Source organism: Sceloporus undulatus, chromosome 1 (assembly GCF_019175285.1).
Source record: "Sceloporus undulatus isolate JIND9_A2432 ecotype Alabama chromosome 1, SceUnd_v1.1, whole genome shotgun sequence".
NCBI lineage: Eukaryota > Metazoa > Chordata > Lepidosauria > Squamata > Phrynosomatidae > Sceloporus > Sceloporus undulatus.
The window spans coordinates 1,719,551-1,733,746 of NC_056522.1; the positions used below are offsets into that span (position 1 = coordinate 1,719,551).

Consider the following 14,196-nt stretch of genomic DNA (forward strand, 5'->3'; position numbering starts at 1 on the left):
CTTAAAGTAAAGGTAAAGGTAGTCCCTTGATTGACTGTAGGGACTGGTGCTCATCTCCATTACTAAGCCAAACAGCCAGGGTTGTCTGAGGACTACTCCGGTGGTCAGGTGTCCAGCATGACTGCACCAAACACTATTACCTTCCCACTGAGAAGTGGTACCTCTCTATCTACTTGGATCTGCATGCTTTCAAACTGCTTGGTTGGCAGAAGCTGGGACTAGTGATAGGAGCTCATCCCATCATGCGGCACTTGGGCCTTGAGCTACCAACCCTCTGATCTTCCGATCATCAGAACATGTGTTTTAACCACTAAGCCACTGCATCCTTGCCTCTCTCCAAATCACAGGCTGGCAGCAGCCTATTTCTCCATCTCCATACAGCAGAGATAGACAAAGCTGGGCTGTCCAGGAGTTGCTGGATTGCAACAACCATAATAGCCCTAAGCCAGTACAGCCACTGGGGGTAAAGAAGTCTGGGAACTACAGGAGGCCAAAATCTAAAGACTCTCAAACAGGAACTACAGATTTCCCTGGAAATGCACAGAGCCATGCACACAAACACTCCCTCCACGACTTCAGCTCTGGCTAGTTCCAAAATGATTACTTGACAATATGGAATGTGCAAGCCAGAAAGAACTGCTTGTTTTATTGTTCTTAGTTTTGTTTGTTGTTTTTTGTTGTTCTTGTTTTGTTGTGTATTCATGTTGACTCTGACTTATGACAACCCTCTCCTAGAGTTTTCTAGGCAAGATTAATTATTTCAAGGAAGTTTGTCATTCACAAAATTATAGAATCATAGAGTTGGAAGAAACCTCAACTTCTTCTGCCATGCAGGAAATCACAATCAAAGCACCCCTGACAGATGGCCAGGGTGAGAGTCCATTACACTCCGAGGGAGTCTTTTCCACTGTCAAACAGCTCTTACTGTCAGGAAGCTCCTCCTAATGTTGAGCTGGAATCTCTTTTCTGTTAGCTTGCATCCACTGTTCTGAGTCCTATTCTCTGGAGCAGCAGAAAACAAGCTTGCTCCCTACTCAATATGACACTCTTTGAAATATTTCAACAGGGCTACCATAATACCTCTTAACCTTCCCTTCTGCAGCCTAAACATATCCAGCTCAGGAAGGGACCTGGGGCTACACTCAATAGAGCAATAGAATGCCAACAAGCACACAACTACACCTTAACTCAGCTCACACAAACACTCAGCCTTGACCCAACAGAGAAAAGATACACAAGCTGCAATAGAACAATAAGCACTAAATAAATAAGCTTCCATTAGGCTCCAAACACACCAACTAGACTTCCCCCAACTGACCCTGACTCTTGACTCAACAAACTGTCCCAAAAGACCCCCTGGGACAGGGAGGTTTAATCTCACAGACCCCCAAACTCATCTTCTGCTGTCTCTTCCACACCCACCTCAAACACTGTTTTCGAAGCCTGTTCGCCAAGCTCTTTCACCAAGCTCCAGAGCCTGAGACTGCTGTATATATACCCTTCCTCTGAAGAAGGGTGAGATGGAGATATTCACCCAGGAGATTTGAATCCTGATCTCCCAGTGCAACCTCCAAACCACTATATCACACTGCCTCACAAACATAGTTTGTTTGTTGTTCATAGAATGAGAGAATCATAGAGTTGGAAGAGACCACAGGGGCCATCCAGTCCAATCCCCTGCCATGCAGGAACTCTCAATCAAAGCATACCCGACGGATGGCCATCCAGCCTCTGCTTAAAGATCTCCAGAGAAGAAGATTCCACCAGAATTTCCAAGGAAGTGTATTCCATTGTCAAACAGCCCTTACTGCCAGGACATTCCTCCTAATGTTGAGGTGTTACATGCTTTCAAGTCAACTCTGCCTTATGCCAATATCTCCTAGGGTTTTCTTGACCAGATTTCTACAGAAGAGGTTTGCCACTGCCTGCCTCTGAGGCTGAGAGAATGAGATTTATCCACAGTCACCTAGAAAGTTTCTGTGGCTGAATGAGGATTTGAACACGAGTCTCCCAGAGTCCTAGTCCAACACTAGTCCAAATATTTTAGGTAATACTTAGAGAGCACTGTAAGTTTACAGATATGTGTTTGCAATTTCAGTAACTGCCAGAGCCAAGCTCAAGCCTCAATCTCCCACAAACCAGTTATGGATGAAGTTCAGAGAGCAGCCTCTGCCAGGACAAGATCCGACCCATTGTGCAACTACCCTTTGGGCAAGAGTAGCAACTGACCCCAGAGATGCCCTTCTACTGGCAATGTGAGAGGGGGCAAACCCCCACCCCTGACACACTCACTCACATATACACACAGTTGTGGGTTCCTCCGGGAACATCTACCTTTCCTGCACCACCTGCTTTTTCTCCCATCCTTGTGACTGCTCCTGTCACTGCTGGAGCTGCTGTGGCCGCTGTTACTGTTGGTGCTGCTGCTGCTGCTGTTCTCTGAGGTGGGAGAATCTGACTGTGCATCGCTGCTCTCTTCAGAGCCTTCTGAGAGCTCTTTCAGCCCATCAAGAACATCCTTCTGCAAACAGAAACCCACAAAAAGACAGAGAGAGAAGCTGGCTAGTGTGATTCTCTAGTTGATTCTACATTAAACGAGAGAGAACAGCTCATTTAAAACCCAAAGAATACTGAGAAACCTCTAGGAATATCTTGCAGGGAAGCCAGAACTTGCAGACATGGCCAATGTTGAATTTATGTCTACATGTTGGTTGCAAACGAGGCTGATATTAAGAGTGGGGCTTCTAGGCCCCAGGAGTTTTGCTATTCTGGCTCCCATTCCCTAAATGAAATGCTCTCCCAAATCCTAAGGCGTGTAATCGTTTTCAACATGATATCCCTACAAATGTTTAAACATGGCTATCATGTTCCCTCTTAACCGTCTCTTCTGCAGGCGAAACAAACCCAGCTCCCTAAGCCACTTCTCACAGGCTTGGTGTTTTCCAGACCTTTCACCATTTTGGTCACCCTTCTCTGGACACGCTCCAGTTTGTCAGCTGTGGTGCCCAGAACTGTACACATTATGGACATCTGATCAAATTACAACCAATGCACCAGACTGCTGTGCAGAGGTGTCACTAGTGGATGTGGGGTGTGTGGACTGCACCAGGTGACACCTCAGAGGGGGATGCCACCTGATGCACTGATGAGAAGAGGTGCCTTCCAGGTGTGGCGACGGTTGGCCAGGAGGAAAATTGAGGCTTGGCCAGCAGCCCCACCTGACCTGGAAAAGGCTGCTGAAGAGAAGAGGGGTGATGTTAAAAATGATCTACACCAAGTGCCACATAGACTAGAGACATCGCTGCTGCTATGCACACACTAGATAACATACAGTAATGTACCTAGTATATTTGACATTTGGTGCAGATCATCTTTAACGCTTATGTCCAAGGGTTAAAAGCCAAGAGCTCAGAGCAGAGGTGTGTCTGCTGAAGGCCCCAATCCAACCCCCAGCCAGTCTGAAAGCTGGAGCGGCACTGCTTGACAGTCAGAGAAGGCAAAACTGAGCAAGAGGTGGCAAGGGCCTGATTCTGCATCAAGCAGGTTCCTGTGCTGCGGGTGATGGGCTTCATGCACTGGATTTGAGTGGGCTTGTGAATTTAAATGTGCCTTCTCCACAGGGAACTAGGGGCATAAGCTGTCACAACTCTATGGAAGATGATGGAAGAACAACCCCAGCCCTAGAAATTCATTTCTACAGGATGCCATCACAGCACCATGATATGTTAAATGCCATGTCTGAACAGAGAGAAATTCCTGTCCACCCACAAGGAACTGTCCTAAGCCTCACTATAGAAGCCTGCTTCTCTGTTTAAAAACATCTGTATCTTGCTCCCATAGAGTTCTCCAGTCTTGGCAGCCTGTGAGTTTGAAATATCAGCCCAGCCTGCCAAGAGCCAATCCTGCTCTCAAGCAGAAGTTACCTTCAGCGTGTAGACACCCATCCTCCCAGGGACCTTGTAGAAAATGCCCTCATCCCCTCGGGAGTTGGTGTGCAGCATAGCATTCAGGCAGGCGAGAGGAGAGGTCCCGCTGAAAATAGAAAGGCAGGGTTAGACCTTGGGCAAGCAGCAGGGGAACAGTGCCAGATTGAGCACGTATGTGTCCACTTGGTCAAAATATTCCAAGACAATGGCATGAGAAACATCCCACCCTTGCCAAAGGCCATACATAACCGCTAGCAAGTCTTCCAATACAAGTCAGCCTCTGTGTGCACCAGGCCAACTTTACAAAGAAAGAGAGCCATTATCAGCACAGAGCTCACAGGCAGAGACTCTCACGGGTGGCCTGAAGGGCAAGAGAACCTCTGAGATCCTCCCTATAAGTCTCGGCTTCTCCACCAAAAGCACTCCAGATATACTGGAGTACAGCTCCCATGCACTCAACCCAGCATAGCTAACCAAAGGCTAATAGGAATTGTAAATTAATATATCAAGAGGGCCATTAAGGATGGGGGAATGCTGCACTAGTTCTTTGCTTTTATGGGAGACTCCAGAGTGGACCAAAGCTTGGCTGAGAAAAGCTTGGCACCTTAATCAGAGATGAAATCACCCACGCTTAGGAGCCTGAACCAAGTCACTTCATCTCTGCTCCATAGGAAATCCACCAAGCCAGGACAGTGGTTCAGGAGGGGGAGGACTAAAACCAGCTCCTTGTGCTAATCTGGAGCATGGCGGCACACACACACACACACACACACCCCTGCCCACTTACACCAACCAAAGACTGAGGCGCTGGCCAAAAAGGGCTGCAATTCCTCTTGTGCATCAACATGCAAAAGAGGCCTGATATTCTAAACTAATTTTTACTTTTGTGGACTGTCTTGTTGCTGGCATTAATTGGGTTAATGATTTGCATTGTTTTATTTCTTATTTCTTTGTTTGCACTGTATTTTTTCTTCTGTTGTCATGCTCACCACCTTGCGAGTATCTCATGCTGTCTAAATAGATTAAATCTGATCACCTTCACCCAGACAGGTTTTGAAAAGAGAGGGGTGTTTGGCAGCTGTGAGGCCTGAAGGTGGCCTAGAAATAACTTTAAATAAAATAAACAGCTGTGATGTTAATCCACAATTACATGTAATCCTGTTTTATACATCAACATCAACAATGATTCTTACCTTCTGGAGTTGATCAAAATCCAAAGAGAGAAGAGGCAACCAGCAGCAGCAGGAGAGGAGAGAAAACAACAACAAAGAGGACACTTTTAAAAGTATTTAGCAAGGCAAGCCTTCAAGCCTTTCCAACCACCCGCCTCGTGACTGACACCAAAGAGACTTTTTCCCTGGATACCACAGGCAAGCTTCCATGACTTGTTGTTGCTGTGTGCCTTCAAGTCATTTCTGATTCATGGCGACCTTAAGGCAACCCATCCTATCACAGGGTTTCCTTGGTAAGGTTTGTTCAGAGGGGGTTTGCCTTTGCCACCTTCTCAGGCTAAGAGAGTGTGACTTGTCCAAAATGGTTTTCCATGGATGAGCAGGGATTTAAACCCTAGTTGCCCAGAGTCATAGTCCAACAGTCAAACCACTACACCAAAATGGCTCTCTTGCTCCTGGAAGCTCTTTTTAGAAAAGACAGACAAATAAAGGATCTGCTCAATGACCAAGCCAGAAGATCCTGTCATTTCAAGTCATTCCTGACATATGGCAACTTGAAGATGGACCTATAACAGGTTGACAACTTGCTCTCTCGATCCCTGTCCCTCATGGCTAGCGGCCCAGGGGGGACCGGCGGTAAATTTATTGCTACGCCGGATTATTAACACATCTTTGAGGGAAGGGCAATTTCCATCTGAACTAAAATTGGCCATAGTAAAACCTTTATTAAAAAAGCCCTCCCTCGACCCCCTGGTACATAACAATTATCGGCCAGTTTCGCTGCTGCCATTTTTGGGGAAGGTGATTGAGAGGGCGGTTGCAATCCAGCTTCAGGCGGTCTTGGATGAAACGGATTATCTGGACCCATTTCAAACTGGCTTCCGGGCGGGTTACGGGGTTGAGACGGCCATGGTCGCCTTGGTCGATGATCTCCGTCTGGGCATCGACAGGGGAAGCGTGTCCCTGTTGGTGCTCTTGGACATCTCAGCGGCTTTCGATACCATAGACCATGGTATCCTTCTGGGACGCCTGGCAGAGGTGGGAATCGGGGGCACTGCGCTCCAGTGGTTCCGGTCTTACCTCTCTGGGAGGTCCCAGATGGTGCAGCTGGGAGACGTGTGCTCCGATGAGAGGGCCCTTATAACTGGGGTCCCTCAAGGAGCCATTCTGTCTCCCATGCTATTTAACATTTACATGAAACCGCTGGGAGAGATCATCCGGAGACATGGGGCGCGGGGTTATCAATACGCTGATGACACCCAAATAATTTTCTCTATGTCTCCGACTGATGCAGTGACCGGGGATGGTGTCTCTCCTCTCGTGGCCTGTCTGGAGTCAGTAATGGGCTGGATGAAGGAAAACCGACTCAAGCTGAATCCAGAGAAAACGGAGGTACTTGTGATAGGTTCCCCTGGTCCAGGAATGGTGGTAGTTCCACCTGTCCTGAACGGGGTCATGCTCTCTGTGAAGGACTCTGTGCGCAGTCTGGGGGTGCTTCTTGACTCGTCGCTTCAGCTGACTGCTCAGGTGAATGCGACGGTCAAGAACACCTGTTATCAGCTTCGACTTATTCGCCAGCTGCGCCCATACCTGGCCCAGAGGGACCTTGAAACGGTAGTACATGCTCTGGTAACCTCGAGATTGGATTTCTGCAACGCACTCTACATGGGGCAACCCTTATACCAAACCCGGAAGCTACAAATGGTACAGAATATGGCAGCCAGGCTGGTCACTGGAACTTCCAGGGCCAGCCATATTACACCGGTGCTTAAAGATCTGCATTGGCTGCCTATTCGCTTCCGGGCACAATATAAGGTGTTGGTGATGACCTATAAAGCCCTAAATGGCTTGGGCCCAGGATACCTGAAGGACCGCCTCTCCCCGTACATTCCGTCCCGCACCCTCAGAATATCTGGGCAGCAACTACTTAAGGTGCCAGGGGCTAGGTTGACCTCCACCGTGAGGAAGACATTTTCCATTGCCGCCCCAGCCCTTTCGAACACGCTGCCCACAGAGCTCCGCTCGGCCACCTCCCTGGCCCAATTTAGAAAGGACCTAAAAACCTTTCTATTTCAGCTTGCATTCCCCGATTAAAGTCCAGTGGGCCTCCCTTCCTCTTCTGTGGCAAAGAGGACTGGCTAACGGGGGTTTTATTCTGTTTGTATGTAATTGTTTGTAACCCTGATGTATATGTTGTTTGATATTTTGCTGTCAACCGCCCTGATCTATGGAAGGGCGGTATAAAAATAAAAAATTTATTTTATTTATTACAGTGGTGCCTCGGGTTACGAAAGTAATTCGTTCCGCGGCCGCTTTCGTAACCCGAAAAGCCTTCGTAAGCCGAATTGCCATAGGCGCTAATGGGGAAAAGCCGCGATTCCGTGCGAAAAAGCCTAAAAAAGCACCAAAAGTTTTTTCGTAACCCGAAAAAACATTCATAACCCGGAACAATAATTCCCTATGGGATTTTTTCGTATCCCGAAAATTTCGTAACCTGGGTATTTCGTATCCCGAGGTACCACTGTAATTTATTTATTTCTTGGCAAGATTTGTTCAGCAGGGTTTGCCTTTGCTTTCCTCTGAGACTGAGAAAGTGTGGCTTGCCCGAGATCACTCCCTGGGTATCCATGGCCAAGTGGGGTTTTGAACCCTGGTCTCCAGCGTCGTAATCCAATGTTCAAACTGCTACACCATGCTGGCTCCACAGCTTCCATCGCAGCACTTTTGAAATGAGGGTGCAGGTAGTAGATCAAACTTGCGAAGTAGTACTGGCAATTCCTGTCAGGACTACTGAGTCAAGGATGCCACTATGGCTGGTAGCAGCTAACATTACAAGTGCTGGAGGCCAGGCATCTTGTTCTCCCTCCATGGCATGGAAGTCATGGCCACCAATGCAGCTCCACATGGGTGGATGGGTGGTCTATGGGCTGCAGCATCAACTCTATCTCCCACAGGAGGCAAGAAGGCTCTGCCCCAAACCATCCTCCAATTCCTTTTTGTCTTCCCACTCACAAGCACATTTCAGCTCTCCTAGTGCATATAAGGCCCTGCACACCTCCTAGGCTTTCTAGGGGTCCAGCTACCAAAACCATTGTTCAGCAGACAGCTGGTTTGTATTTCTATGATCACTGCTCAAGCTGCTGGGAAAAAGAAGACAACAATGACTGAAGACAAAACCACTTCAAAAGAAATACTGCTGTCTGCTGAACAATGGTTTTGGTAGCTGGAGCCCTAGAAAGCCTAGGAGGTGTGCAGGGCCTTATATGCACTAGCATTAGGAGCCCTGGTGGCGCAGTGGTTAAATTCCTGTACTGCAGCCACTCACTCAAAACCACAAAGTTGCGAGTTCAAGACCAGAAAAAAAAGGGCTCAAGCTTGACTCAGGCTTGCATCCTTCCGAGGAGGGAGCTCAAATGAGTACCCAGACTGTTGGGGGCAAATTAGCTTACAGTTGTAAACCACTTAAGACACTGCTTAGGCGGTATGAAGCAGTATATAAACAAAGCTTGCTTGTTTGTTTGTTTTGCTGTCCTTTACAGTAACTAGTTTTTTAAAAGGATGATTACAAAGAAAACAAAATGAAAAAAAGGGGAAAGTGGGGAATATATAGGATATGATCATGGATTAGATATACACACATTAAGGTAAGGTGACCATACTTCCAAAAACACATTCATGAAATTGACACCTGTAAAATGCGCATTCATGAGTCACTAAAGCACTGGCAGGGGATTTGGAGAGGATGGCCCTTGTGGCCTCTTCCTACCCTATGATTCGAAAGGCACTGAATGCACTAAAGCAGTGTGATCTTCTTTTTTCAATTTATTTTTATTCACATAATAAAAGATAACAAACTAAGTGTAACAACCAACAAAACACACTAACAAACAAAAGGACACGTAACTAAAATATAAACAATCAACTACTATTGTCTATCTACCACACTTCCTGAGCTGTACAGATGGAATGTATAAGCAAGTATAAAGTTACTAACTCTTATTATAATTCTCAAGTACATTCCATGATGGTCTCAATTTTAAACCATTTTACCTTAAAATCTAAAAATAACATCGAATCAACATCGGGGAAAACCAACTAAAACAACACCAATACCAAATAATCTCAAAGATCTGTTAAGACTATTAGATTTGGTCTATTAATTAAGTCTATTTGGATCTTTTTACATTTTAATTATAAATAGCCAGTGAAGAACTAATTACTCCATTTATCAAAACTAGGATTCTATTTCTTATATCTATCTAAAGCGTTCTTCCATATAAAATTCTTTTTTAAATGTGTCTCCATAAGATATCTAATTTTTTTGCAGCCTCTTTATCCTAGCTACCACTCTATATATAATTATTCAACTAATGCTATTAATCTATTGTCTTCTGCAATCTTCTGAAATGGTTTAGTCTTCAGCTGCCATAACTGAATCGGAGTACCTTCTGGTTGCCAAATGGATGGAGGAAGTTCATATTTCTGGACTGGATATGTAAGTCTTTTAACAACAGGTAAGAGGACAGGACTGGAGTCTCTGTGGCTGGGAGACTGAAGGGCACAACTCATGCTTTTTGGAAGGAACCCCCCCCCCCCCCAAAAGTATCAATGCACAGTGTCGCTCTGTGCCAACTGGGCATCTGCCCTGGGTTTTCTCCAGAGTCAGGCAGTCAGACCCCATGGGCAGCCTGGCCCAGCAAGGAATCAGAACCACAACACACATCCCTCCAGCCAGACAATTTTCTGTTACTGGCAAATGGAAAAGCTTGTGCACTGCAAGTACAAGGGAAGTGGAGAATTTCACACACGTTCAGGTTGCTGTTTGCACACATCCACAACTACTTCTTTACAGAGGGTATGACCAGCTACCATAACAGCACTTCTTCCGACAGCACCTGCTAAAGCCCCTGATATGGCACCGACGAACACAACAGCACCCACAGAGAACTTGCATGGCACCACTGTGAGGCCTCTTGCCCTTCTTCCAACTCTGCTCCTGCCTGCTTCTTCTCTTGGCCTCCATCTGCAAGCTACAGCGATCCTCATCAGGCGCTCCCTCTGTGTGTCACACAATCCCACAAGGCTAAGTGGGTGAGGATGTCAGGCAGGGCCTTCTCCATTGCAGCCCCTCAGTTGCTGAATTATTGGAAGGCAGCAGTACTGGTGGGGATGAATTTTCATACACCTAGTTCCTTCTCCCTCATACCAAATAGGGGAACTGGGTTTTTCTCCCCACTTGTAATAAACTTAGACAAAGCATGCAGCTGCTTATTTTAAGATGAACCATCCTCAGAATACATGGAAATAAGATGCAGTTCTTTAAAACTCAGAAAGAGCATTTATCCACCAGCCTTCCAGTTTTTAAAAGAATATGGGGACAAGGGGAAGGAGAAAAAGAGACATAGCCCCTTCCTCACTCTTTTTGAGTGGCAGCCATACATAAAAGACTACACTGTGGGGAAATAGCAGCGTTCAGATATGACCTCTTCAGACTAGACTCCATTTAGTGAAACTGAGGGATGTGGACTGTGTGTTAAGGGGCTTCAGCTGCTCTATTTGGTTTGGGTTACCTTCTGGTTACCAAACAAAGGCCCACAATGTGTTTCTCTAAGATGGGAGGCATGCTTCACTGGAAAAGATGCACCCCATATTCAGTCATCTCTGAGAAAAAAGATCATATGTGTACACACTCCACTTTTGTCCCATCTCTATATGGGCTCCAGTACTTGTGCAACACACAGTCACCAGTACAGCTCTTCCCACGTACAAGTGCCTTCTCTTAGTTGAGACGGTGGGTTGCTTAATAACAAATATGAGTTTCATGAAATATACATACAAAGAATTTCGCATGCACTGTCTAGTAAGGCAGGCCAGTATGGCACTTCTGGGGACAGAATAAATAAATAATAATAAATAAATAAAATTTTTATTTATATGCCGCCCTTCCTACGATCAGGGCGGCTTACAGCAGAATTAAAATACATACATAATAAAATACACAATATACATAAATAAATCAAACCAACAAGTAAAAAGCCCCATAGCCCAACCTCTTGGCCACGGAAGAGGAGGGAGGCCCACAGGATATTTATTCGGGGAATGCCTGTTGGAATAGGAAGGTTTTAAGATCCTTCCTAAATTGGGCCAGGGTAGCGGACGAGCGGAGCTCTGTGGGCAGCACATTCCAAAGGGCTGGGGCAGCTATAGAAAACGTCCTCCAAGTCGTGGAGACTAACCTAGCCCCAGGCACCTTCAGTAGCTGCTGCCCAGACGTTCTGAGGGTGCGAGGCGGAATGTACGGGGAGAGGCAGTCCTTTAGGTATCCTGGGCCCAATCCATTTAGGGCTTTATATGAGGCTCTGACCAAAGCCTCTGTGCTTCTGAAATACCTTGATTCAATCCCCATCAAGGGAGAGTGAGCGCAAATGAGAAAGAATGCATGCAGCAGAGCTGGAAACCCAGCCCATATATACACATACTTATTTCATAACCCTTTGGACAGCTTCTGCCAGAGTGAAGAGGCCACACAAGCCTAGATAGGCCAGAGGCCTTACCCAACACCCAAGGGGCCAATTTTTGCTCTTCTATTCCCCTGCTCTGCTCTGCCTTCAAATTGGCCAGTGACAGGCTGAAAATTGAACTGGAGAAAACTTCTGTTTTCCTCAGGTTTTATTGTGGGGGGAGGCATATTTAGAACCATGTTTGGATGTTTCCCCACGCCTAGTGTTTGAGGTGTAGAGTGGGTCTACAAACACAGGAGACAAACACAGCTTGCAGTTTGTTTGCAGTTTGCCCACTCCTTCCTTAGTCCATCTGGAGGGCTTCCGACAGAGACAAGAGTCAAACTCCTGACTCGCTGATCAGTAGCTCAGTCTCAGCTGTCAAAAGGAGGGATGTTACAGGGAAGGGCCTCAAAGCCAAACTGACCCACCGGAGCAACCAACTTGATATCAAGCACATGCAGAAAACCTAAATGGCTTGGGCCCAGGGTACTTGGAGGACCACCTCTCCCCATATAATCCGCCCCGCACACTCAGGTCAGCCAGGAAGAATTTGTTGAGGATCCTGACAACGAGATATGTGTCAACCTCGCAAAGGGCCTTTTCCATCTCGGCCCCTGGGACCTGGAACATCCTTCCCGACGAGCTCCGCTCCAACACCTCCCTGGATCTCTTTAAAAAGAGACTTAAGACCTTCTTGTTTTGGCAAGCCTTCCCCGATGTCCCTTGAGATCATGTGACTCCCCCCTATATGTAGTGTATTATTTACCGTATTCAGCTGGCTTGGTTTTGATGTGATGGTTTTAATTTGTATAATTGGGATGTTTTTATTGAAAGTTTTATTTATGTATTGCAATTTTTATTCTGTATTCTGTATTTGTTATTGCAATTTTTACTGTATTATTATTATTATTATTATTATCATCATCATCATCATCAGAGAAATTATCAAGGTGGTGGACGGTTGAAATATGGTCGCCCCTCTTGTTCCTCCTCCCTTCCCTTCACACTCACACCTGGAAAGCATAAGAGGTCGACAGGTGCCATGAGGAGTCTGAAGCATGAAAGCAACAACATCCCCCAACTGATACTCACTTGATCTCTTTCAAGCCTTCCTTCTGGATAACATGAAGAATCTCTTTATGGCTCATAGGCGTGTTGGGGTTTTTCTCCAGGACCTAGTAAGAAAGCAGAAATAAAGAGGAAGGTTTTAGGAAAGGTTCTCTTGAACTACCTGCAGCTGCTGGCCCCCCCAGACCTTCTGCCCACTCACGCCTGCTTCTTCTTCCCCCACAAGATGGACAAAGGACTCAAATTCTGCCCAATACATTTCCCTAGATTTGAGCTGATGAAAAGGAATCAGGCAAGACTAGGGTTGTCTGTGTTGCATCCTTAAGTTTTCCTGCTTTTCTGCCTCTACAGTATCTCTTCAGGCCAGGTGGTCAAGTGGGCTCTCGGGACAGCCTTTTGCCCAATTCAGGTCTTCTTTGATTTCACTGGGAATCATGGCAGTTACAGACACCTTTTTTTAAAACATTAACAAATGCAACAGTTATACCTTCACTCCTTGCAAATATTTCATCATAACACAGCAGTCAAACATAATTATCAGTTCATATTTAAAAGGATTTCCCCCTCAAATTCAATCATGTTATCTCAGGTCACAAGCAGTTGCAAGCCTGATACAGTATTTACATACACTTAATGATACCCCTCAGGTATCCCATACCTAAGTTTTTAAAAGAAAAAGTAGAATCATAGAATCGTAGAGTTGGAAGAGACCGCAAGGGCCCTAATCCAGTCCAACCCTCTGCCAAGCAGGAACTCTCAATCAAAGCATCCCTGACAGATGGCCATCCAGCCTCTACTTAAAGACCTCCAAAGAAGGAGACTCCACTACACTCCGAGGAAGGAGGGTGTTCCACTGTCGAACAGCCCTCACTGTCAGGAAGTTCCTGCTAATGTTGAGCTGGAATCTCTTCTCCTGAAGTACAGAAATGGCTTCATTTGTGAACAAATGCAAATGAAAACCACCAAGGATCAGAGGGATTTTCCAGCACACAATGGATCAATAGTTAAATAGACCCCCTGAGGCCTTGCCATTCAACAACAGAACAATATTCAGATTAACATGCAAATCACTTCCTCTCCATTAACAGTATATACACCCCACTCTCTTCCATGCCAGCATTCTCTGAAGATGCCAGCCACAGATGCTGGCAAAATGCCAGGAATAAACTCTTCCAGAACACAGTCACATAACCCCTAAACCCCCCCAAAACAGTGGATTCTGGCTGTGAAAGCCTTCGACTTCACAATTAAATGAAATTTACAGAAACCCTGACATAGGTGCAAAGCATTCAGAACACACTAGCCATGGCTGCTCTCCTTTTTTTTTTTTAATGAAGCACCAACCATTACTTGAGTATGTCCTTGGCACTAACTGGAACTTACAAAACAAAGGTAGTAAAGAGAAACACATTGTGGTGGTTGTACATTGGGTCTTTACTGTCCATTGATACCAAGGGCCCACTGTAGATTTGAAATCTACAGGCAAAGGATTATTGGTGGTTGTACCAATGTGTTCAGCTCTGTCTA

At 46.0% G+C, this 14,196-nt stretch overlaps 1 protein-coding gene across 3 annotated transcripts in view; it reads right to left on the reverse strand.

Annotated features, from left to right (window-relative positions):
• The window catches only part of ASXL2 (ASXL transcriptional regulator 2), a 54,958-nt gene extending 41,740 nt beyond the window's left edge, over positions 1 to 13,218 (reverse strand). For 2 of the 3 annotated variants that reach the window (XM_042463396.1, XM_042463387.1), the window contains exons 1-5: positions 12,872 to 13,218; positions 12,694 to 12,776; positions 12,292 to 12,294; positions 3,924 to 4,032; positions 2,335 to 2,521 (exon numbers count right to left, since the gene is read on the reverse strand). In XM_042463396.1, the coding sequence (XP_042319330.1) occupies positions 2,335 to 2,521; positions 3,924 to 4,032; positions 12,292 to 12,294; positions 12,694 to 12,776; positions 12,872 to 12,928 (439 nt within the window). In that variant the 5' untranslated portion in view covers positions 12,929 to 13,218. Of the gene's footprint in view, positions 1 to 2,334; positions 2,522 to 3,923; positions 4,033 to 5,119; positions 5,371 to 12,291; positions 12,295 to 12,693; positions 12,777 to 12,871 lie in introns of those variants that run through there. The other variant, XM_042463405.1, reaches the window with a different exon arrangement.
• Positions 13,219 to 14,196: the final 978 nt, after the last annotated feature.